Here is a 26,517-nt window from a genome sequence, read left to right as displayed (position 1 = left end):
CCGCTACCGGGACAGAGCTGGGGCACCTTAGGAAATGGTTCTGTCAGCACAATATAATGCGAGCACTCCACAGATGTCCAAGGAGTGCAACGGTTGTGCCCATTGCGTTGAACTGTGGGTAACATGAAAAGCCAAAACCACCTTAGGGAGGAAAGCCGGGTGCGGTCATAACTGCACCTTGTCATTGTGAAACCTAGTGTACGGCGGAACCCCCGTAAGAGCTCTGATCTCAGAGACCCGTCTGGCCAAGACTAGGTTGAGGTCCCAGGTCGGGGCTGGGCGGCGCACCCGAGGGTGCAAGCGCTCCAAGCCCTTGAGGGACCTCGAACCCATAGAGCGTGAGAACACTGAACGTCCATCTCAGCCCGCTGGAAGGTAGAGATGGCTGCTGAGTGTATCCTCAGCGCTGATACCGCCAGGTCCTGCCGCTGAAGGCCAGAGGCAGGCCAAACAGAGGGGATCGAGACCTCAGCAGGAGCAAGATCGAGCGTATTGCAGCTGTAAAAGAAACGCTTCCACCTGGCCCGGTACGTTGACCAGGTGGAAGGCTGCCTGTCACCCTGACTCAGGTACGCAGCAGCCACCGTGAGGCGAAGAGGCTGCAGGTCCGAGTGACGAAGCCTGTCGTTGCCCTGAGTGATGAGGTCTGGGCTGACAGGCCGAGTAACGTGGTATGTCAGCGCTGCCTGGACCATTCTGGAGTGATCATGATGATGCACGCTCTGCCCCTGCGGAGATTGAGCAGGACCTAATGAACCAGTGGGAACAGTGGGAAGGCATAATGCAGTTGGCCTTTCCACGGCATCAGGAATGCGTCCAAGATCGATTCCGAGGAGAGATCTTGGAAGGAGCAGAACACCTGGCATTTTCTGCTCTCGCGGTGAGCGAACAGGTCTGTGTGAGGAAACATCTCCACTTCCGGAAAGCGGGACGCCTCACATGGGGCAGAGTGATCACTCGTAAGGCAGGAAAGACCTGCTGAGGCAAAGAGTTAGGACGTTCCAAACGCCTGGGAGAAAGGACGTCGCCAGCTCCATCGAATGGGCCATGCCAAAGACCCGGAAATGGATGGCCTCCTGACAAAAAAGGGGGGGGAGGACTATTTCCCCCCTGAATACTTATGAAGCACCTGGTCGTTGTGTTGGCTGTAAACACCGAGATACAACGGCCTCGCAGCTGCCGCTGGAACCCCTGGCATGCCAGGCGGACTACTCTCAATTTTTGGGGCATTGATGAGGAATGCCAGCTCCCTAGAAGACCAAAGGCCTTAAGCTCAGAGGTGACTATGAACACTCGAGCAGAGAGATGAGGCGTCCGCCGTCAGGGGCAGTGAGCCGGACTTGGAGAGGACGGAGGCGGAGCTTGGCGTGTTTGGTTACAAACTTGCGGGCAACCATGGACCCCGGAGACTGAGACAAGAACGAGCTGAGGTTGTTGGGAAAGCCTTCAGACCTCAGATGATTGTTGCCATCGCCTAAAATCTCAGTTGCGATAAGCAGGCTCCGGCTAGGTAGGAGACCAGGATAGCCCCTAGGGAGCCCAACCTCTGCGTGGGGACCAGAGTGGATTGCTCTATAATAAACAGCAGGCCTTGACCTGTGAATAAGACCGTGGCGATGCCCACGCGCTGAGTGGTTTGTGTCTCAGAGTCTCCGTGGATAAGCGAATCGTCCAGATACGGAAAAACGCATATCCGACATCAGCAACGGTAGGCGGCGACTATGGCCGTAAACCGGGAGTATTGACAGTCGGCTATAGAGCGGAGGCATCTCCCGTGCGGAGGGAAGATGGCATTGAGAAAATACGCGTCCTTCATATCCAGGGCGGCACAGTAGCCCCCGGAGGCAAGGATGGAATAATGGTTCCCAGGGATACCATGCAGAACTCCAACCTTATCCTAACCCGGTTGAGTCCGTGCAGGACCAAGAAGGTCTGAGACCTGTGTTCGAGTGGGGGACTAGGGCATAACGGGGGTAAAACCCCTTACCCCTTTCGTCCGCTGAAGTGGGACAGGGCTGGAGCAAATTAAAGGTGGTACCTATGCTCCATCGTGCGCAGGACCCAGCGATCTGAAGTAACTGGGGCCATGCCAGGAGAAAGCGGGATCGGGATCCCGTCCTGCGACTGGTACACCGCCCTCAGGTGAACCTTGGAAGGTCCGTCTTTGGTCCCAGTGGTAATTGCGAGGGACCTTGACTTTGGCTCTTTAGGGGTTCTGACGTTCGTCTGCGACCACCTTGGCCCTGCCGTTTGCCAGAGTTCTGCCTCTGGCTAGGCACAGAGTATGGCGGCTGGGGCCAGAAAGGCCTGCGTTTGGTCGCTGGCGTATACATGCTGAGACGCATTAGGACTCTATTGTCCATCAGGCTTCGCAGTCTGGGGCTGTCTCTGCCGCGAAGATGCCTTTACCAACAAAGGGTAAATCCTGAATGGCATACTGCAGCTCCGGCCGGAGGTTTAAAACCTGAAGCCATGAAATGCACCTCATGGCGACACCCAAGGCCAGAGTGCTGGCCGCAGAGTCTGCTGCGTCCAACGAGGCCTGGAGGGACGCTCTGGGAACCTTCTTTCCCCCCGTCCTCCAAGACGGCAGCGAACTCCAGGTGGAAGTTTTGAGGGAGAAACTCCTTCACTCAGGTGCTATAATTATCGCAGCTAAGCAAGGCTTGTTGCTTTGCTACCCCGAGCTGCAGGGCCCCTGCAGAGTACACCTGGCGGCCAAGCCTGTTCATTCGCCAAGCCACTTTCTGCTTCGGGGCTGGCGCCCGCTGGCCATCATATCAGGATCGTGGTCCTGAGCATAAAATCTGCGCATATGGGATGACACGGATGCGTGTCCGGACGGCCATGGAGGTACTAAAAGAAGGCACAGGCAGAGTCTCTGACTCACTCGGACCTTGCCCAACTCGGCACCGGGGACCGGCATCGGGAGGCGTATCGGTACCTGGAACGAGATCCAGACCCGCAACCAGAACGGTGTCGGGGGGGTCGACCGAGATCTCGAGGCTCGGAGAAGGGCTACAGGAGTCAAGGTACCTGCCCCGGTGCCAGAGGTCGGAACGGTGCCGATAGCGGGTCGGCGAACGGGATACCGACCGGTGCAACGAGTGTGACCAGTACCGAGGAAAACAGCACCGGGACTGCCAGTGGTGTCCGGCGTGCCGACAGGACTTGGAGTGTCTGCGGGACCGTGATCATGAACGGTGCCGCTCTGCTGTGCTGACAGGGGACAGTCCCCTGAAGAGACTGTATTACCCGTACCGGCGGTGCCCGGGTCAGGCAGCACTGACTCTGTCATGGCGCTGAGAGCCCTCGCCGTTGGTAACATCTCCGGCGTGAAGGGAACAGCAGGCTCAACCACAGTGCGTACTGGGGAGCTGTCAGGCACCGGATTCGACGGCCCTCGTGGGACCGGGATCCACGGTACCGAGGTCATCAGAGCTTCGGTAGGTGTCGGTGCCGGACGATCCGAGTTAGATAAGCTGTCTGGCTGTGGTGCCGTCAGCACTGAAGCAGCGGGAGTAATACGCTCAACCACGGCGCGTGCCGGGGAGCCGTCGGGCACCGGATTCGATAGCCCTTGTGGGACTGGAATCGACGGTGCCGATGTTGTCGGTGCCTCAGAGGCGTCGGTGCCGGGCAATCCGACTTAGACTAGCCCTCTGGCTGCGGTGCCGTTGGCATGGAAGCAGCCGGAGCAGGAGCTCAACCACGGCGCGTGCCGGGGAGCCGTCAGGCACCGGATTCTACGGCCCTTGCGGGACCGGGATCGACGGTGCCGACGTCATCGGTGCCGCAGCAGGTGTCGGTGATGGGCGATCCGACTTAGACTAGCCCTCTGGCTGCGGTGCCGTTGGCACGGAAGCAGCCGGAGCATTAGCTCTACCACGGCGCGTGCCGGGGAGCCGTCAGGCACCGGATTCTACGGCCCTTGCGGGACCGGGGATCGACGGTGCCGACGTCATCGGTGCCGCAGCAGGTGTCGGTGCCGGGCGATCCGACGTAGACGAGCTCTCTGGCTGCAGTGCCGTTGGCACGGAAGCAGCAGGAGCAGTAGCTCAACCACGGCGCGTGCCGGGGAGCCGTCAGGCACCGGATTCTACGGCCCTTGTGGGACCGGGATCGACGGTGCCGACGTCATCGGTGCCGCAGCAGGTGCCGGTGCCGGGCAATCCGACTTAGACGAGCCCTCTGGCTGCGGTGCCGCTGGCACGGAAGCAGCAGGAGCAGTAGCTCAACCACGGCGCGCGCCGGGGAGCCGTCAGGCACCGGATTCTACGGCCCTCGTGGGACCGGGATCGACGGTGCCGACGTCGTCGGTGCCGGGCGAGCCATCTTAGACGAGCTCTCTAGCTGTGGTGCAGTTGGCACAGAAGCAGCAGGAGCAGTAAGCTCTACCACGGCGCGAGCCGGGGAGCTGCCAGGCACCGGATTCCGTGGTCCTGGGGGACTGGAATCGACGGAGCCGAAGTCATCGGTGCCTCTGCAGGTGTCGGTGCCGGGTAACCCAACTTAGGCGAGCTCTCTGGCTGCGATGCAGGTGGCACGGAAGCAGCGGGAGCAGGGGGGCTCAACCACGGCGCGTGCCGGGGAGCCGCCAGGCACCAGCAGGAATCGTAGGCTCTCTCGATCTCGGAAGAAGGGAGCGGTGCCGAGTCGACATCGGTGCCGGCGACGGTCGGTGCCGAAAGGCCTTGGTAGTACCGGCGGGGTCCGGTGCCGAGGAGGCGCTTCTGCTCGCCGCTTGAACATCGCTCGGCGCCAAGGTGGGGGGGGTAAGTGAAAGTCCCGCACCTTTTTGTTCTCGGCTTAAAAGCCTTGCAAATGGGGCACTTATCTGTCAAGTGTGATTCCCTGAGGCACTTCAAACAGGAGTCATGTAGATCTCTCTTCGGCCGCGGCTTCTGGCAGGCCAGGCCCCTTTTAAAACCCGGTGAGCCATGCATAGCTCCGGCACTGGGCTCATGGAAGGGGCTACTTCCTGAACCCCGCTAACTAAACTAACCATGTTAGCAAAGAAAACACGTATAACCATACAAATATATATATAAAAGGGTTATAACTGCATAATTATATACGAGAAAACGAGTAGCTAGGGAAGTGGAGGTCAGCTAAGCCGCGCTCCACTGTTCCAACGACCGACACGGGCGGTAAGAAGGAACTGAGGAGCGGGTGGGCCGGCAGGAGTATATATGGAGCGCCATGGTGGCGCCACTCTAGGGGGCGACCTGCCGGCCCACTGAGTTGCTAGGGTAAAAGTTTTCCGACGAATGTGCACGCGCGGCGCGTACACCTAACTGGAATGGATATGAGCAATCACTCGAAGAAGAACTGGCGGTTCTGGCACGTCCGGCTTCTGCTTTACCTTGCCCCCTGCCTTAGGGGTGGCCCAGCAGGGTCATCATGCGATGTCTCACCTGATTGAACCTGGCTTGGGGAGGAAACGCAGTGTGGTGCAGCGGTCTGCAATGGAGACTTACTGCAGTGATTGTGAGAGCACATGCGACTGTTCCTGTGCATCTTCTCACATCTTAGTGGTTCTGATGGTTCTGAGAGTGAATTCGAGGGCGGGGCGCTCACAGCCAGTGATAGATGGTGCACAGCCAGCACTGACTGCCCAGTATCGGACTTTGCATGAGGCCAGAGCACTTTCACCACGAGGAACTTACAGAGGCGCTGACATCGAGCGTCGCGGGTCCTTGATGGGAAGGACTAGCAGATATTGCAGTAGGCGACCCAGTAGGTGTCTCACCCTGGCAGTAGAGGCAGCACATGTGCTCGTTACTCATGGAGAATGAATGAGGGCATGAGGCCCAGTTCTTGAACCCTGGAACGCAGGGCATAATCTCAAAGGGGTCAGGAGAAACCCCATAAGGGGCTACATATACACTAACTAACCAAACTAACATATTTACAGATTTACGAAGAGAAAGGAAATAGAACTGTCTACCTACAACAGATTGTCATTCTCGTAAAGTGTACAAGAGTAAAGAGAGGATTCTGACTCTGACCATGCGGTAAGAGGGAACTGACGGTGCATCACTCCACACAGCCTCTTATAACCTCTCATGGCACACGTGGCAATGTAAAGTGACCATGTGTGGCAACAGACACAGCTGTTGACAGACTTCCAGCTCCAACGTATGGCACGCATGCACACCTGCGTTTGGTATACATATAGGGACCATCACTCAAAGAAGAACATTGATTCTGTGCGAATTCTGCATTGCGCAGTGGCACAGAATTCCCTTAGGAGTATTCTCTCTTCTCTTATTTGGCCTTTCACCTTATATTCATTTTTACTGTATGCTTTCTCTTTTCCCTCCCCACCATGCTCTTTCCTTCAGTTTCTACCCCTCTTCCACCCTCTCTCCCTCCTGTGATGAGAAACTAGAGTGCACATCCTGCTCACCCTTCAAACATCTGGTGAGTACAAATGTAGGTGATAGGCTTATTTCAGAGAATAAGAAGGTGCTAGAATTAATTTCCTGAAATAATACTAAGGAAGGATGGAAGCTACACACATTGAATCTATTTCCCCATGCTAAGTATTCTCACACCTCTTGTCAAACTGTCTGTAATGGGCTATCTTGATTATCACTAAAGAAGTTCTCTCTCTTAATTAATTAGCCTCTTACAATTGGTAGGACAACTCCCACCTTTTCACGTTCTCTGTATGTGTGTGTGTGTGTGTGTGTGTGTGTGTGTATATATATATATATATATATATATATATATATATATATATATATATATATATATATATATATATATATATATATATATATATATCCTCACTATATGTTCCATTCTATGCATCTGATGAAGTGAGCTGTAGCCCACGAAAGCTTATGCTCAGATAAATGTTAGACTATAATGTGCCACAAGTACTCCTGTTCTTTTTTGCAGATACAGACTAACACGGCTGCTACTCTGAAACCTGTCTCTTTGAAATGTAACTAACTGACAGTAAACAAGGTGGTTCTAAGCTGTTATTTTAATTTAAATTATATAAAACTGATAATAAATGACACAAAGTGTGGACAAAAAAAGCACAGGGATGGTGTTGGGAAGTGTGGTGGGGGTTAAAGGGTGAGGGCTGAAGGAAAGAGAGGCAGTTTTAAAATTACTCTTCCCCTAGTTTACAGTCCTCTGAGTTACTTTTAATTGGCTTTCTAGCACAGGAGCTCTTCACCATTTCAAATGTAGGGAGAACAGCTGCTTGTTAATAGCAAGCTAATTAAAGTTGTCTTCTAGCATGCCCCCTGTTCTCTCTCTTTTCAGCGCAATCTATATTTCATAGTTAAAAGAGATGATGTGTAACTACCGCCTCCCCAGAATATTTTTAAACAAATGCAAAACAAAAAAACTAACAAACCAATATTGACTCACTTCTTGGATGGTAAAAGGGAGTTGGCCCAATGCATCAGCCAATACCTTATTAACATACACTCTGTCAAGACTTATTAATATAATAGCCCAATGAAGGCTAAATGGCCAAACCATTCAGCAGCAGAATCAATGCTAAACAAGTCTTTCCCTGCAGCGTGATGGATGTTTCTGAACTGTTCTATGGACTCTCTCTCTCCATACTAGAGATCTCCATTTAACCCTTAGAACAGCAACCGGTATGTAGTATGAACTGAAGAAAGAAAAATACCCCAGTCGAACTATGCTCATCTGGCAATCGTGCATTTGATTTAGTCCTTGCTAAGCAGCTAGGCTAAAAGAGTCAACTAGAGTTCTTGATAAGTGGTTAACTGATGCTAGTTCTTAATCCCAATGGGTTCAGGGACAGAGCTAGAGCTTGTACTCTCACTTGTTAACAGGTTTCACTTAACTCGGAAATATAAGACAACAACTTTAGCTAAACTAAGTTAAAGATTTCATTTCAGACTAGAAATAAGGGTTAATTTTTAATGACAAAACTAATTAACCATTGGAACAATTTACCATGCATCTCCATGACTGATAACTTTAAAATCAAGATTGGATTTTTTCTAAAAGATCTGCTCTAAGAATTATTTTGGGGAAGGTCTATGGCCCATGCTATACAGGTCAGACCAGATGACCACAATGGTCCCTTCTGGCCTGAGAATCTGTGAACGTAAGGTTTACATTCTGAACATAAACTAGATTCATTTGATTCTCCCATCCATGGTGGTGGAAGTCTTTGGAGTATTTGAATTCCATGTATGCAGACTTTTGCAGGCACAACCAATTGTGTGCACAAAATCAGAGATCCATTGGACACTGGCAGAAGATGTGGTTCAAAGTGCATATGGACTATTAGCTACACGTTCTTTTCTCATCTCTACTTGCTAATTTGAAACTCTGGCAGCCAGGGACAAATTTTTGAAGACATTACAAACCTGGGATCAGCTTCAAGATTTTCCTTTGAGTCTCTGTTCCCCTTTTTTTCTTGAGATAGCCCAATCATGAAGTATTTGTCTCTGATGACAGGGAAATCTTCTAGCAGGATTTTCAGACTATTGTAGTATGCCATGATCTGGCCTCGCAGGGCATACAGTGACATACGATGGCTCAATCTATAAAAAAGGTACCAAATATTAGCATATAGGCTTTATATAAAAATTACTGTGCAGTGAGTCATCCATCCAGATAAGCTGTACTCTTCCTGGCTCTAATTTCTTTCTACACTGACGCATCCTTTGGCAACGTCTACTGCAAAATCATCAGATTTAAAGATGGCTATTCTGCTATGCTGTAACACACAGTGGCACCATATAGCAAAGTTGCTTAATATTCTGTACTGCTGTAACACCTTTCACGTGATTGTCATAAACAGATAGCTAAGGGTTAATGTCTCTTACACCTGGAAAGAGATAACCTGAAGCACCTGACCAGAGGACCAATCAGGAAACCAGACTTTTTCAGGTCTGGGTGGAGGGAAGTTTGTGTCTGAGTTCTTTGTCTTGTGCCTATCTCTCTCTCGGCTATGGGAGGATTTCTGTCTCTTGCTTTCTAATCTTCTGTTTCCCAGTTGTAAGTACAAAAGATCAGATAGTGATTTATATGTTTTTTTGTATTTTACATGTGTGTAGTTGCTGGAGTGTTTTGAATTGTATTCTTTTTGAATAAGGCATGGTGGCAGAAGTGGGATCATGTCATAACCTAGTCCTAGATTTGGACCTTAGTGTCCAAAATATGGGGGTTAGCATGAAAACCTCCAAGCTTAGTTACCAAGCTGGTAACTAAGCTTGGAGGTTTTCCTGTCATAACCTAGTCCCAGATTTGGACCTTAGCATCCAAAATATGGGGGTTAGCATGAAAACCTCCAAGCTTAGTTACCAGCTTGGACCTGGTAAAGCTGCCACCACCAAAAAATTAGAGTGTTTTGGGGCACTCTGGTCCTCCCAAAAACCTTCCCTGGTGACCCCAAGACACAAATCCCTTGAGTCTCACAACAAAGGAAAATAAACCTTTTCCCTTCACCCCTCCAAGTGTTCCTGGAGAGATACACAGAAGCAAGCTTCGTGAATCTAAACAGAGGGATACCACCCTCTCTATTTCCAGTCCTGGAAACAAAAGAACTTCCCTCTTCACCCAGAGGGTATGCAAAGTCAGGCTAATAAATCTAACACACACAGATTTCCCCCTGACTTCTTCCTCCCACCAATTCCCTGGTGAGTACAGACTCAATTTCCTGGAGTTGCCCACTAAAGAAAAACTGCAACAGGTCTTAAAAAGAAAACTTTATGTAAAAAGAAAGAAAAATACATAAAAATGGTCTTTCTGTATCAAGGTGACAAATACAGGGTCAATTGCTTAAAAGAAATATGAATAAACAGCCTTATTCAAAAAGAATACAATTCAAAACACTCCAGCAACTACACATATGTAAAATACAAAAAAACATATAAATCACTATCTGATCTTTTGTACTTACAACTGGGAAACAGAAGATTAGAAAGCAAGAGACAGAAATCCTCCCATAGCCGAGAGAGAGACAGGCACAAGACAAAGAACTCAGACACAAACTTCCCTCCACCCAGACCTGAAAAAGTCTGGTTTCCTGATTGGTCCTCTGGTCAGGTGCTTCAGGTTACCTCTTTCCAGGTGTAAGAGACATTAACCCTTAGCTATCAGTTTATGATAGTGATATTCTCACACCCCTTTAAAAACATCAATGAATTAAGGCTCACGGCAACCCCTTTGAGGTAGATATTAATACTTAACTCCTCTATGCCTTATTGTAACATGACATAATGAATTTGTGTTGGACATCTAATTTATTAAACCAGCGTTTTGTTTTTCCCTTTCTCATCCAGTCAAATTACATGCAAATTGCCATTGGTGGTTTGTTTTTTGTTTAGTTTTGTAGACAAACTGGCATTTTATACAAGGATCTAATCCTGTTTCTGTTGAAGTTGATGGCAAAATTCCTACAGACAGAAATAGAAGCCAGAGTGGGACTTACAGCTACAAAGTATTATGACACTACCAAGTCAAAGCAAGTATAAAAATATTCAACTCAAGTTTGAAACTCCAATCTTTCCCGTTTCCCAATCCCTCCAGTCACCCTAGCACATGGATTGAATTTACAGTATTATCTGTGACCAAAGCTAGCCACTCCATCACCACTAGATCATTCTCTGATTTACTGTAAACTACTCCTACTACAACTCTACCCTTGTGGTGAAGACACTTCCCTGATCTTTTCTCACCCACTAATTACCTCATCAACCTCTCTCCTCATCCTGCTTCTGGAAAAAGAATGGCCCATTTCCCATCTGTTCCAGCACACTCTCTTCCATGTTATTTGTGCTCCCTCTAGCTCCCCACAATCTCCCACTAATCACTAGAAGCCTTCCTCTTTCTCTTTGCTTTATGACTAACTATAAAGCATTGTGAAAAATACATTATAATGGTTATATTGTAATCTAATAGAAAAAGATCCTGTTCAAAGTAAAGCCTTAGCCACTTTCACATTTCAGTCGCAAAGGATTTTAAAAAAAAAACAAAGAAGAAAGAGACTGAAATGTATATATTTGATGTACTCACCTATGACAGTATTCAGCAATAACTTCTCTTCTGATTTTTTCATTTTCATTCTGCAACATAATATTTTCTTCTTAGTGACAGCTCTACAACATTTGTGTACTTTGCATCCAAAAGACCATAAAATAGTACAATATAGCAACATTTTCTATTATAGAAATGCTGCTTTATTAATGTATTAAATAAGGTTCTGGATCATAAGCAACATTACAAAGCAGTCTAACTCCTTTCTTCATAAAAAACTTTGATGAGAATGAACATCGGAGATGATTTTCGCCAGTACAGCACATCCTTATATCAATCCAATAATCAAATTGAACAAAATTATTAGAATAGTTTTTATTCAGGACATGATATTAAACATAATTTAAATGACACATTGAGATATTTTCCAAAAAGTATTCAAATTTATAGTTCCCCCACAAATATTCAGTCAGCTTATTGAGCTGGTTCCATAGTTTGTGAATTTACTCAACTGAATTATGTATTTTGATTAATTTGTTTGATAAAATATTTGATGGGGCTTTGATCACCACCCTATGTCTGGTCAGGACCAAACCTAACTTGTAATGCATTTAGGAGAAAACTTGAATCACAAGCAAATTCAAGACAGGATCCAAGTATCTCAGTTTCTAGACACTGGATAAGGATGACTTTCCAGACCTATAGAAAATCTGGGTCCGACTTAGAAAGTTGACCGTAAAGACATAATCAGATGAGGTTCAACAAGGAAAAGAGCAGAGTCCTGCACTTAGGACAGAAGAATCCCTTGCACTGCTACAGGCTGGCTAAGTGGCAGATCTGCAGAAAAGAACCTGGGGATTACGTGGACGAAAAGCTGTATAAGTCAAAAGCGTGCCCTTGTTGCCAAGAAGGCTAACAGCATATTGGGCTGCATTAATAGGAGCATTGCCAGCAGATCAAAGGAAGTGATTATTCCCCTCTATTCGGCACTGGTGAGGCCACATCGGAGTATTGCATTCAGTTTTGGGTCCCTCACTACAGAAAGGATGTGGACAAATTGGCGAGAGTCCAGTGGAGGGCAACGAAAATTATTAGGGGGCTGGGGCACATGACTTATAAGGAGAGGCTGAGGGAACTGGGCTTACTTAGTCTGCAGAAGAGAAGAGTGAGTGGGGATTTGATAGCAGCCTTCAACTACCTGAAGCGGGGTTCCAAAGAGGATGGAGCTAAGCTGTTCTTAGTGGTGGCATATGACAGAACAAGGAGCAATGGTCTCAAGTTGCAGTGGGGGAGGTCTAGATTGGATATTAGGAAACACTATTTCACTAGGAGGGTGGTGAAGCACTGGAATGGGTTACCTAGGGAGGTGGTGGAATCTCCATCCTTAGAGTCTTTTAAGGCCCGGCTTGACAAAGCTCTGGCTGGGATGATTTAGTTGGGGTTGGTCCTGCTTTGAGCAAAGGGTTGGTTGGACTAGATGACCTCCTGAGGTCTCTTCCAACCCTAATCTTCTATGATTCTACGACACAAAGTCTACTTATCTTCCTCTAAAAATTAAACACAAACTGATAAGACTGAAAGTGACATAAGAGAGACTTGATAAAAAGTCTGCCTACTCTAGTATTTTGTCTCGTCTCTAAAGCCAATGGTGGATGCTTCACTGGAATAAAATCCCATGTAGCTGCAATGCTAAATTATGGATGAAAATTTCTTCACAATCCCAGCTGGTGATATTCAACATGGCCCCAATTAGCCTTTTTAATTTAACCTAGTAATACAACTGCAGACTGCGATTTGTTTTTTAATCTAAGTATCTATAGTCAGATGTTCAGCTGTGGTGCAAAAGTACCCAGAACAATTGAGGAGTGTGGGAAGTTCAAGAGGCAGCCTTTAAATTCCATTGACACAGGGACCACAGAACTGTAAAACTGAGATTAGATGAACTATTTATTTAATAAACTAAACCCACCTCAAGTTCAGTTTCCTTCTCTGCTACAGAATTCCTCTTATTGTTATTTTAACAGAGATTCTTTATTTTTGTTCTTTGTAACACATTTTAAAGCACTCTCGCTTAGGTACTTCTAGAACCCCATCACTGTAGTATCTGAGCACCTCAAAATCATTAATGTACTTGTACTCAACACCACAGTGAGGTAAGGAAGGTCTATCATCCCCTTGTTACTGATGGGAAACTGAGGCACAAAGAGACTAAATGACTTGCCCAAGATCACACAGGAGGTCTGTGGAAGAGCAGGGAATTGAAACTAGGTCTTCTGAGCCCCAGGCTGGTGCACTGTCATAGTTCAGGGCAACAGCACCTGTATTCTCCCTTTATGGTCCATCAAGGACACTCACTCTAGACTTCAGGCTCCCCTGACCGTCACCTCTTTTGACTGGAGACACGCATCTCTCACCCTTCTGACTAGGATATTTCCAGGCTGCACTATCCCCTGACTATACTGTGATACCCAGCAAGAGACTCTGCCTAAGCAGGCCTGTTTCCTTTCTCTTCAGAGGCTAATGTCAGAGTGATTGCCAACAGTTATGTTACACACAGCACTTCCTCTGCAAGTTTGTTTTATTCTTACAGTAAAAGCACTACAGAGAAAACATACTGAAAACAATAAAAAAACATACACACATGCTAATAAGATTACAAGAGTTCACCCCAGCCCTAACATGGGCTCTAACAGGAGCAGGCCATCAACATCCCAGTCAAGGAGTTTCCTTCTGATTTCAAGTTCATCACAGCTTCAGCTCAGACACAGTCTTATGGGGTCTCAGTAGGGTCACTTCTTCCAACTCTTTCTTAAGGGAATCCTGTCCATTTGCTGGATCAGGACAAAGACCCAGTGCCTCTTTAAAATCAGAGTTTTTATCTAAAAAGCCTTTCTTTGACTGGCGGTCTATGGAGAATCCAGTTTGAACTGGTGTATGTCAGCCTCTCCAAAGGATGGCTTCAAAAGGCTGATAACTGGAAGAATGGCATTACTATTTCCCTCTTTCTAGAGGAGTTGCATACAATTCCACAACACCACACATAGTGGACCCCACAAGGTATTAAACCTAACTCAGCCAAGTTTATCTTAATTCCACACGATTTGTCCAGGATATTGCCAGTCTGTCACACTAACCATGGGCCCACCCCCTCCTCTCCTTAAAAATAATGGCAGGTTGAGTGTTATGTTGGTGCCTTTGATAAAAAACAATGCTATCAAAAATCTTAATATATTGCTGAAGGTCACCAAAATCTCTCTCTCTCTCTCAAATAATAATTCTTTGGCACACTTACAGGGTTCTGCATTCTGCTGCCCATGATTTCTTTCTTATGAATGAACGTGTTCAGCATCATGTCCCGTGGCCCCAGTTTCTCCAACTGAATGGATACAAAAGCTTCTGGAGGCCTAAGTGGTAAATGAAAACATTGTATCTGAGCTCTGCAACTGGGAATGGGAAGATTAAGCCATCAGAATCAGAGCAAATAGAGACAATCTGAGCCATTTAGCTATTGCTTTAGGTTAAAACACAATGCCCCAAAATACTCACCTTAATAATAAATTCTTTGCAATAGATAATAGAGTAGAGTAGCTAGAAAAGACAAAACTCAAATACAGACTAACAATACACATCTCTTTGGTTCCATTGTAAGTGAAATATGGGGAAATAGAAACAAAATATTTACAAACATAGAACCATGGGATTAGAAGGGACCACAAGGATCATCTAGTCTAATCTCCTGCCAAGATGCAGCATTTGTCTCCTTCCCACATTAACAGGATATCTGTGATACACCAGGAGTATGTTTGAGTAAATTGGGAATTCCATGTCATTTTGTGAATTCCATTTTGTTTATAATCTTCACTTTCCATTGTAACCTCCATCTCCAAGAGGTCTACCATGAGACAGCCAGCTGAAGCCGTCAACTCTGATGAGCTCTTAACACCCATCCGTAAGAGCAATGAACACTACACAGAAGGTTGCTTGGGAAAAGGGTAGGTCTGCAGTTCCTCAGCCTAGAGTACATAGGGAAGAAGCAGAGAGAGACTATATTAAAAGGGGGCTGCTTTTCCGAGTTGGAGACTAAAACCACCAGCACAGGCAAGAAGATCAGACCAAAAGGCACAATGGGATGATGGGCCTAAGGATGCTGCCCAAACCTCAGACCCATGGTGAGATCAGACTTGGCAGGGGACTGCATTCAGGACTGTGTTATCTTCCAAAGATCTCTAACTCTCTAGTGCCACCAAAAGTGTTTGTGGTCGAGAAATTCCTGTGCTATGCTTGTATTCCTTGCTTTATTTCCACATTGTCTTTGAAGGGTTTAACTTGAAACTAGAACTTCCACACCCAGGTGATCTTGGAAGGACAGAATGAGTCTAAGCATCTGGGGGCTCAGGAGGGCCATGCCTCTTGTTCTGGGATTTAAGATATCTGAACTGAAGGGTCCCATTGCACAAGAAGGATGTCAGACATGAGGTCTGCACATGGAAGAATGCCTGAGAGACCCAGAGCTAGGAACAGTTACCAGTCACTAATCAGACTCAGGGGGCTTTGAAGCACTTGGGCTCCAGGATTTGGGTGCATTTAAATGTATTAATATCCATCAAGAGACAGGGACTGGGCCAGGATATAACAATACCTTTTAATGGTCCAGTGTCCATCTAAAGGGTGCCCTGTAGAATACGAAGTTGCTGGTGCAGCTGTCAGGGTCTGTTTTTCTGTTTCATTTCCAGATCTTGAATTTCTTCCACTTGCTGAGCTGCTTTGACTCTTCAAACTTAAATTTGCTTCCTAAAATATTAAGAATACCAATCTGTACTTATTCTAGTGGGAACACTGCCTGTTAAATCAATACAGATTTGCAGTTTCATGTGGCTGCTATACTTTTATGGTATAATCACAGAATCATAGAATATCAGGGTGGAAGGGACCTCAGGAGGTCACCTCATCCAACCCCTTGCTCAAAGCAGGACCAATCCCCAGACAGATTTTTGCCCCAGATCCCCAAGTGGCCCCCTCAAGGATTGAACTCTCAACCCTGGGTTTAGCAGGCCAGTGCTCAAACCACTGAGCTTAATTCACCAGGCACACTGAAAGCTGAATAAAGGAAGGGATAGCTCAGTGGTTTAAGCATTGGCCTGCTAAACCCAGGGTTGTGAGTTAAATCCTTGAGGGGGCCACTTAGGGATCTGGGGCAAAAATTTTTCCTGCTACTGAAGGCAGGGGGCTGGACTCAATGACCTCTCAAGGTCCCTTCCAGTTCTAGGAGATTGGTATATCTCCTATTATTATATTATAAGTTCTTGGAGAGCATAAGAATAATGAAACTGTGGAGACAAGGAAAGTTAGAGGCAATACACAATTTACAATCAGACAACATTCTCCACATTTCATCAACAGTGAAGAAAATGGGGATGCTGGGGTTGTTGGCTTCACCAAAAGAGTGATCCCAAAACTGTATTTAAAATATACTGAAAAAAAACACAAGACGAAAGTTCAATCTACCCATGCAATACAAGTCTAAAAAAATTGTCATTGGTTAACTTTGACTACATACAGCAGCAAGAGAAAAAGAAATGTCTTTAAAAGGAAGCCTGCATTATGATAGGTAAGAAAAAGAATATAGGCTGGGACACACCAGTGGAGACACTGTTGGAAGAAATGATTAGCAGGTAATTTCCACTGTTCCCCTGTTCCCTCCTCCCCACTCCCTGCACCCCACATTGTGTATAAAGTTTCCATTAACTCTCATTTACAGAGAACAGCAAGTGAGTAGCAGGAAGAGAAGATAAGGATCTTTTCTTAGTGTTCTTTATCCTGATACATGTAATTAAGCCACGTTTTCTCTTTACTTATTGGTCTTGAATAATTGATGCACGACCTGCCCAAGCCTCCTGCTGTTGCTGCTGCTCTGCTGGCTCTATTAATTGTTCAGGTTTATATTTAGACAGCTAATATTTACTGACTGTAAATGAGTAAAATCTAGTCCAGAAACAGATGCAGTAGTAATTGAATGATTTATTGCTGAGAGGAGACATCTGTAAACTAAATGCGCAGTCACTGCCTTCCTAAAGAAAAAAAAGTCATAGAACTATTCTACTGTCTAAAATTGTTCTAAGTGTTTGGAAGACCAGTCCATACTAATGGGGGAAGCAAGCTTTTTCCAAAGTAAAGACTATTCCCAATAGTTGGCTGAGAGTCATGGCAGCAGCAACTTGTATTGCATTGCAGGAGAATGATTTGGGAATGACTTCAGGATTAGAGCTGTCCAGACAAATAATTCTCTTTCTCAAAGGATGTTGATATTTCAAAATGTGGTTTCATTGATTTTCACTAATAGTGCTCAGGTATGTGATGGGGAATAATGGGTCTAAATCAAGTGTGCATATTGGTAAGCAAGCCTACTCTGGTGTAACTTGCATGCTTCAGGGACTAGGAAGTGTAAGTTTACATCAACAAAGATTCCTTTACATTCACCGCTGATGTGGTGGAAAGATGTTGGAAAACACCGCTGGCTGACATTCAGAAGCACTGATGTATGTCCCTATGGCTGGTATACAAACAGCTAAAGCACAAGGCAGCCCCTTTGCCCATCGCACCCCAACAGCAGCCAGAATGCTAGGGCTGAAAGTGGAGACAATGAAGTATGTTTTTGCTTTTCTTTTTACCAGAGAAAGAAAATGAGTGATGAGAGTCTCATGGAAAAAGGAGTGACCATCAGATGCCTCCTAATGGAAAGATATTAGGAGGCAGATTGGAAAAACTGCTGTGCCATTCTTTCCACATGTAGTATATAGTAAAAGTATATAACATGGGCACTGTTCAACATACTGGCTGCCAAAGAAGTGAAATATAAGTGGGAGTTACTAGAAAAGGGTGCATTGAGGTACGGGGGGCGGAAAATCATCAGTTCCAGAATAAAAGGATGGACAACTGCTCTCAAACTACATGGGGGGAAGAAAACAAATGATAAAAGGAACATTCATTGAGTAACTTTCATCCTGAAGTATCTCTATTTATTTTAAAAGTTTTAAAATTATATATAGGGATCACTTAACCCAATCATTGAAATGCAGCCATCTCTGAGTGAAACACAACAGTCATGGAACAGTGTGCAGTAATACCATGCATCAGTTTGGGACATGATGGGAAAACAGCTACTGAATACTGTGCTTTAAATGCAGAATTAAAACATTATCAAACAAGGGATGCAGAACAATGATGACTCTGTAATCTTGGAATGGTTTATGAACCTCATTGTTTAACCTTAGACAATTATAGTTATCTTCCCATTCAAGATGGTGTCACAACTGTGCTGCCATTTGCAGAAGGCAAGATTACAGAGAGGTGACATGAGTTGCTGGTGCTGCTACATGATGGAAACATCCCCTTCCTAGAAGATCATACATATCAAGGCCAGAAGAGACCACTAAGATCCTCTAGCCTGACTACCTGCACACGACAGGCCATAGGATTTTATCCAGTGATTCCTGCATCTAATTTACCTCCATGCTCCTTAAATTCTTTCCTATGGTATTTTTCAGCTGTTTGTGGTCACCTGGATCAACTAATATGCATTAAATGAATCACTGATGTGAAACCAGCTTATTTTCAGATAATATGTTTGCAAAGAATTGCTAGAGTCATTCTGTATTTTAACTGTTAAAGTAAAACAAAATTAATATCTAACTGAGCACCATCAGTACTTGCATATGATGTTAGCTCCCAAAACCTTACCCAATGGGGTTAGGGAAATGAAATGCTGCTGACCTTCATGTCCACTGTACGTGTAGGCTGGATTATGTGACAAAATGAGGCTTGCTGAACAGCAACAATAAGAGCATTTTTTTGAGTGACTTGACAGGCAAGGGTGATCTGCATGTTCTCCACTCCAGATGGGGACAAAAGCTAAAGGGTGAAAATACAAAAGTGTTAGCAATTTCCCCCATAACATAAAGGCAGGTTATAGAGATCACACTAATTTTTCCTTGCCTTAACTAATCTCCAGAAGTGTCGTTAATCATTCTACTATTGGTACATATTCATTTAAATGTGGCTAAATGCTGAAGGCACTGCACTCAGCTGCACTGAGAAATCTGTATTCCCCAAGGAACTTAAATCAAGGATCTATACAATGGGATATGAGACAGAGAGATGACCTCAGACTACAGAAGGGGTTCAAATAAAGTAAGGCTAGGATGTTGATTATTTTCATTTTTTAAAATTAATTTAATATTAATATATAATATATATTGGTAAAGAATGTGCATCATGGATGGGGAAATTGTGGAAAGAAGTAAGTTTTGAAGAACTGGGAAAGTTCTGTGTCATGACACTCTGCACCATACAATTTTGTTTCTACTTTTTGAACAGTACCCATTGTTTTAATGCAATAGTGCAAAAAGTGTAAGATTAACAGTGAAGAATCTGTTACTCTGAAATAGTGTAGGAAATGAGAGATTCATTTTCTTTTCCCCCTGAAAAAAATCCCTTTTCTGCATTCTTTAAAAAATAAAATAAAAAAAAATAGGAAAAAATCCTGATTTGTTTATTTTTTACTCATCAGTCCTTATACTTTGGCAAAACTCCCATTGACTTCAATGAGAATTGTGTCTCAGTAAAGACGGTAAGATTTGGCCTGCAGTTATTATACAGAGTGTTGACTGATATTACTTAAGTGATAGTTCGAAAAGTGAACAAAATTACATGTTACATAACAGAAAGACACAAAATAATTAAAAACTTGGTAAGAGAAATGTACATCACTTAACACATGAAGCCAAAGCTAATTGAGGCCTTTAAGTGCTACTGCACTAGTTAAATAATATGTGCATTGGTATGATTTTGGTTTTCCTTGGAAAAAAAGAACCTAGTCACCTGAATAACACCATCTCTGTATGGAAAGCTAAATTTTCCCATTTGATTACTGTCAATCTCTTGAATGCTTAACAATAAATTAGATGGAATATATCTGCAAGAAAAAAAAATAACAATATCCATAATACAGAGAATGCATCAAAGAAGCCAAACTGAAGAAAAGAAAAGTAATACTAAATAACTTTGTATTTTCTGCCTTTTTTCCCTTTCTCATTTGTATCACACAAAGGAATGAGAACTCCTCCTTTAAATAAAAAGGAAGATTAGGGTATTACTAAATATTTCAGAAGCATTTGAGAGAGAAATAAGTATTCTGTGAAGTTTGTGGCTGAACACAGAGAATCGTGAATTCTTTCCCATTTGGCTCTAGGAGCTGGGTTTCCCAAATGAAAAATCTACTTTTCCTGTTTAATCAAGCATCATTTAAATATTAGATCAACCTTTTGGGATGCTGTGCTGTCTACAGACTATGATATCAGCCACACCAGATAGTGCCTGCCACTGCCCACAATTCAATTATGCACATTCTATCCTGGAATGAAGATTCAGCTGCTTGCAATTGTATGTTTGGAGCAGCCCAGTCTCCAATGTGGATTAGAGTATACCACACTGATTGGGGATGAGTAGTGATCTATCATTCAGATGGGGAGGGGATCCTGAAGCCTGCTAATACTAATACATACTGATGATTGAGAATCACCGATAGAAATTATCCTTGCTGATTCTAGTAGAACAATGGATTTTCCTACTTTATTTCCATCTACCACAAAATACTTGATTTTAAAAATAATTTAAATTTTATTACCAGTTTTGTAAGGTGTTTGATGAAATCAAAGTAACTGTAAAATTCTTCGGGGTCTGACCTGCATGGTTGCCTAAGGGGAGAAAGGGAGGGACACAAGTAGTCTTCCTCTCTGCAGGGTTGGGTCCAGTTGCAGTCTGGGCTAAGATGTGAAGTTGTTATCAATGTATAGTGGGCTAAACTTTGGGAGAGTGATTTCTGTAATGCAGCAACTTTACATTCACCATTATGGACTAACCGTAATTGCTTTTTAGGGTCCCGTTTCATGTTTGTAGACGCTGGGAACCACTGTCTCTCTCGCTGGCCCAGCTCTCTCAAAATGTCCCTCATTATGAAGAGATATCAACCCATTTCACTTCCAAAATTATGATGTTCCACACAGATTTGGTGCCCCTACCCCCACTTTTATTACAGCACATCTTTTACATTAGAATACAGAAAAAGTTACTTATGGATAAGGATCAAATACACAGCATATCAAGTTCCTGCATGAATAATCTGTGTGTGCCCTTCACCTTATGGTGGGCCTTACAGACTAAGGAAGACTGCTTGGTTATGATCTGTCTGGGAAGATATTTATCACCACATCCATGTGAAATACAGCAAAGTTGTGGTTTACCTGTCCACATACTGTCATCTTCTAGGAGAGGCTGTAATGAATATTGGTGGGGGTTGGTCTGCTTTCTCTTGTGAGATGCTATTTCAAAGTGCATTGGCCCTCAAGTATTAAATGGAATCATCAAAAACCCATCTCCCCTGCAAAATGCCCTTGTACCTCCTGAAACAAAAATAGGAGTATTTGGTACAGTTGCTTCATTTAAAAAAAGAAAAAAAGTTTAGTACTGCTGACATACCTACCTAGAAATCCAATATCTATTAGTGCATTTTTATTGTGTGTGTGAGATGAGGTTTACAGGTCCGTACACTAAACCAGAGCAAGGCAGGGAGGAGGACGCCTGTTCCAGGTGATAGAACAGTTTAAAAAGGGCACTGGCAGCCAATGAGATGGTGGGAAGGAAATTAACAGGTTACACCAGGAGCTGTAGGCAGAATGATGCAGCCTTAGTCAGGCCTCTCCAGGAGCAATGATCCATACTCCCCCACCCTTCTCTTTGGGGCCAAGAACCCTTCAAGAGACTCTGAAGAAAAGGATTTGTTGTACCCCAGCAAATGAAGCAGATACTAGGATGACTGAGTATCAGAGGGGTAGCCATGTTAGTCTATTTGTTGCCTTTTTTACAGATCCAGACTAACAGATGTATCGGAGAATAAGCTTTTGTGGGTGAATGCCCATCTTCTTAAGACACGTGTCTGAAGAAAGGGGCACTCACCACCGAAAGCTTATGCTATTATACATCTGTTAGGCTATTAGGTCCCACAGGTCTCTTTGTTGCTTTTAGGATGACTAAGACCAGCCCCAAACAGAGGAGACACAGCCAACAGGGCTACCTTTGGGTGGACCGATGAATGGCCAGGACACTGCAAGCCCCTTAAGGCTTTGGGTCGGAAACCTCTACCCTGCTCACCTCCGCTCTGTCATGACAGAATCTTAAGCGAGGGGGAAAGATGGGACACACAAGAGAGACGAGTGCCGCTACATACAACCTGGCAGGGCTCCCCTCCAGGATGGGCAGACGCCCGAGAAGAACTGTGACGCCACTGTCTGACCATTAGGCCAGTGGTTTATCGTGATTGACACTACTACAGTTATGATACTTACCCCAAAATTTAATGTTACTTAGCTTCTGGCATGTTTTCATTGAAACCAGAACAACTTACTGCTCATGTGCTGTTGGTATCCATTATTTGTTAGCACTGAACCATGTGATGACATATTACAGTGCACAAAAATAAAGTAAGGACAAAATTTAATGTTTTATGCAGTGTCTGAGGGGACCTGTGAAGAGATTCAAAGAAGGGTTGAAAAAGTCAGCCTGACATGTAAAGAAGGTAATTTTGTTCAATCATGTTTTGGATAAACTGGAGAATAGTACTTGGGAGGAAGTTATGGGTGAGAGAGAGGAAATTACAGTAGTGAAGACAGGAGATGATCAGATCCTGAACAAGCATTTTTACCATTAGAACAGAAAATCTGTGGAAGGACGTGTTGTAGAAATCCTTATTTCAGCACAGTTAAACAATAGTAGGGGAAGAAGAGGAAGATGATCCCATAGGACCATTAAAATGTGGATGTTTGGACACACATCGACAGAGTAATAAGATACAAAAACTTCTTTTGTCATAACAATAGGTCTCTGAGGAAGACAAGTATTATGCCTACTTTATAATATAGGTAAGCCAAGTCACAGAGAAAGTTTTTAAGGGTATGTTCTACGCTAGACACATTACAGTGGCACAGCCAGTGTAGTGTAGACATAACCTTAGTGAATAAGTGGCAAAGACACAAATAGGACCCAGAAGTCCTAATTCCCAGTCCTCTAAGTGTAGTTAACACTCCCTGGCTCTGGAAATATAAAAAAATGATATAAAGGAGGCAGAAAAAAAGGGGAGGCAGAAAAGGGTGTCACATACAAAAGAACAACGTCACCTTTGGGAACTTTAAAAAGCATCATACACATCAATTAACACTATGTAGGATGTATCAGAGGGGTAGCCATGTTAGTCTGGATCTGTAAAAGCAGCAAAGAGTCCTGTGGCACCTTACAGACTTATTGTAGCATGAGCTTTTGTGGGTGAATACCCACTTCATCGGATGCATGTAGTGGAAATTTCCAGAGGCAGGTATAAACATGCAGGCAAGAATCAGTCTTAGAGGATAATGAGGTTAGTTCAATCAGGGAGGATGAGGCCTTCTTCTAGCAGTTGAGGTGTGAAAACCAAGGGTGGAGAAACTGCTTTTGTAGTTGGCTAGTCATTCACAGTCTTTGTTTAATCCTGAGCTGATGGTGTCAAATTTGCAAATGAACTGAAGCTCAGCCAGTTTCTCTTTGGAGTCTGGTCCTGAAGTTTTTTTTTGCTGCAGGATGGCTACCTTGAAATCTGCTATTGTGTGTCCAGGGAGATTGAAGTGTTCTCCTACAGGTTTTTGTATCTTGCCATTCCTAATATCTGACTTGTGTCCATTTATCCTTTTACGTAGTGACTGTCCAGTTTGGCCGATGTACATAGCAGAGGGGGCATTGCTGGCATATGACTGCGTGTATTACATTGGTGGACGTGAAGGGTAAATGAACCAGTGATGGTGTGGCTGATCTGGTTAGGTTCTGTGATGGAGTCGCTGGTGTAGATATGTGGGCAGAGTTGGCATTGAGGTTTGTTGCATGGATTGGTTCCTGAGTTAGTTAGAGTTACTATGGCGTGGTGTGTGGCTGCTGGTGAGAATATGCTTAAGGTTGGCGGGTTGTCTGTGGGCGAGGACTGGCCTGCCTCCTAAGGCCTGTGAAAGCAAAGAATCGTTGTCCAGGATCGGTCGCAGATCACTGATGATGCGTTGGAGAGGTTTTAGCTGAGGACTGTAGGTGATGGCCAGTGGAGTTCTGTTGGTTTCTTTCTTGGGCTTGTCTTGCAGCAGGAGGCTTCTGGATAAATGTCTGGCTCTGTTGATTTGTTTCCTTATTTCCTCGTGTGGGTATCATAGTTTTGAGAATGCTTGGTGAAGATTTTATAGGTGTTGGTCTCTGTCTGAGGGGTTAGAGCAAATGCAGTTGTATCTCAGCACTTGGCTGTAGATGATGGATTGTGTGGTGTGTCCAGGATGGAGCTGGAGGCATGAAGGTCAGCATAGCAGTCGGTGGTTTTCGGTATAGGGTGGTGTTAACACGATTATCACTCATTTGTACCGTGGTGTTTAGGAAGTGGACCTCCCATGTAGATTGGTCCAGGCTGAGGTTGATGGTGGGGTGGAAGCTGTTGAAATCGTGGTGGAATTCCTCCAGATTCTCCTTCCTATGGGTCCAGATGATGAAGATGTCATCAATGTAGCGTAGGTAGAGAAGGGGCACGAGTGGACGAGAGCTGAGGAGCACTGTTCCAGGTCAGCCATAAAAATGTTGGCATATTGCGGGGCCATGCGGGTGCCCATAGCGGTGCCACTGATCTGGAGGTATATATTGTCATCATATTTGAAATAATTGTGCGTGAGGATAAAGCCACAGAGCTCAGCAACCAGTTGTGCTGTGGCATCATCAGGGATACTGTTCCTGACAGCTTGTATTCCATCTGTGTGTGGGATGTTTGTGTAGAGAGCCTCCACATCCATGGTGGCTATGATGATGTTTTCTGGAAGATCACCAATGCATTGTAGTTTTCTCAGGAAATCCGTTGTGTCACGGAGATAGCTTGGAGTGCTAGTGGCATAGGGTCTAAGTAGAGAATCCACATATCTGGACAGTCCTTCAGTGATAGTGCCAATTCCAGAGATGATGGGGTGTCCAGGATTTCCAGGTTTGTGGATCTTGGGTAGTAGATAGAATGATGCCGGTCGGGGCTCTAAAGGTATGTTGATTTGTTCCTGTGTTAGTGTAGGAAGTTTCCTGAGTAGATGGTGCAGTTTTTTAGTATATTCCTCAGTGGGATCTGAGGAAAGTGGCCTGTAGAATTTGGTATTGGAGAATTGTCTGGCAGCCTCCTTTTGGTAGTCAGACCTGTTCATGATGACAACAGCACCTCCTTTATCAGCCTCTTTGATTATAATGTCAGGGTTGTTTCTGAGGCTGTGGATGGCATTGCGCTCTGCATGACTTAGGCTATAAGGGAAGCGATGTTGTTTTTCCACAATTTCTGCCTGTGCACGTCAGTGGAAGCATTCTATGTATAGGTCCAGACCGTCATTTCGACCCTCAGGAGGAATCCATGTGATGTTCTTCTTCTTGCGCTGTTGGTGGGAGGGTATCTGTGTATCGGTGCGCTGTTCAGTGTTATCTTGAAAGTATTCTTTGAGTCAGAGATGGGAAAAGTAGGCTTCTAGATCACTGCAGAACTGTATTATGTTCGTGGGCGTGGTGGGGCAAAAAGAGTCCCCAAAGAATCCTGTGGCACCTTATAGACTAACAGATGTTTTGGAGCATGAGCTTTCGTGGGTGAATACCCACTTCTTCAGATGCATCTGAAGAAGTGGGTATTCACCCACGAAAGCTCATGCTCCAAAACGTCTGTTAGTCTATAAGGTGCCACAGGATTCTTTGCTGCTTTTACAGATCCAGACTAACACGGCTACCCCTCTGATACAAGATAGGACAGACTCTTCTGCTGGGTTCAGCGTGTAGCTGGATAAATTGACGATATTGCTGGGTGAGTCTCCAACACATCATCGGGGATCTACAACCCGTCCTGGACAATGATCCCTCACTTTCACAGGCCTTAGGAGGCAGGCCAGTCCTCACCCACAGACAACCCGCCAACCTTAAGCATATTCTCACCAGCAACCTCGCACTGCACCATAGTAATTCTAACTCAGGAACCAATCCATGCAACAAACCTCGATGCCAACTCTGCCCACATATCTACACCAGCGACACATTAGACCTAACCAGATCAGCCACAACATCACTGGTTCATTCACCTGCACGTCCACCAATGTAATATATGCCATCACAGGACTGCTGACACACCACTGGTGGAGGAGGAGATGGCTTAGGGCGGACACTGGCAGCTGGTTACTTCTGGTAGCGGGCAGTGCTCTACCCCGCTTCGAACCCTCCCGCTGTGGTAATAGGTAACCGTTATGCTCTTCTTGATACAGGAGAAAAGGAAGAACCTCCTACAGTAAAGGAGGAGAAGACTTGTACCCCTAAGGCTGGGAGGTCTGCTGCCACCACTGAAAATAGGAAACATAGGGTAGTGGTGGTCGGAGACTCTCTGCTGAGGGGGATGGAGGCGCCCATCTGTCGCCC

At 45.1% G+C, this 26,517-nt stretch overlaps 1 protein-coding gene across 1 annotated transcript in view; it reads right to left on the bottom strand.

Annotated features, from left to right (window-relative positions):
* The window catches only part of LOC115648449, a 150,139-nt gene that overhangs the window by 61,901 nt on the left and 61,721 nt on the right, over window positions 1–26,517 (bottom strand). Inside the window, 9 exon segments of the mRNA XM_030556084.1 lie at window positions 8,373–8,549; window positions 11,026–11,075; window positions 14,279–14,390; window positions 15,626–15,777; window positions 18,757–18,894; window positions 19,864–19,957; window positions 21,285–21,354; window positions 21,357–21,381; window positions 21,384–21,421. Of these exon segments, the coding sequence (XP_030411944.1) occupies window positions 8,373–8,549; window positions 11,026–11,075; window positions 14,279–14,390; window positions 15,626–15,777; window positions 18,757–18,894; window positions 19,864–19,957; window positions 21,285–21,354; window positions 21,357–21,381; window positions 21,384–21,421 (856 nt within the window).

This window comes from Gopherus evgoodei, chromosome 3 (genome assembly GCF_007399415.2).
Source record: "Gopherus evgoodei ecotype Sinaloan lineage chromosome 3, rGopEvg1_v1.p, whole genome shotgun sequence".
Classification (NCBI taxonomy): Eukaryota; Metazoa; Chordata; order Testudines; family Testudinidae; genus Gopherus; species Gopherus evgoodei.
The sequence above is the reverse complement of the archived record's forward strand: the minus strand, read 5'-3'. Positions and strand labels throughout refer to the sequence as shown.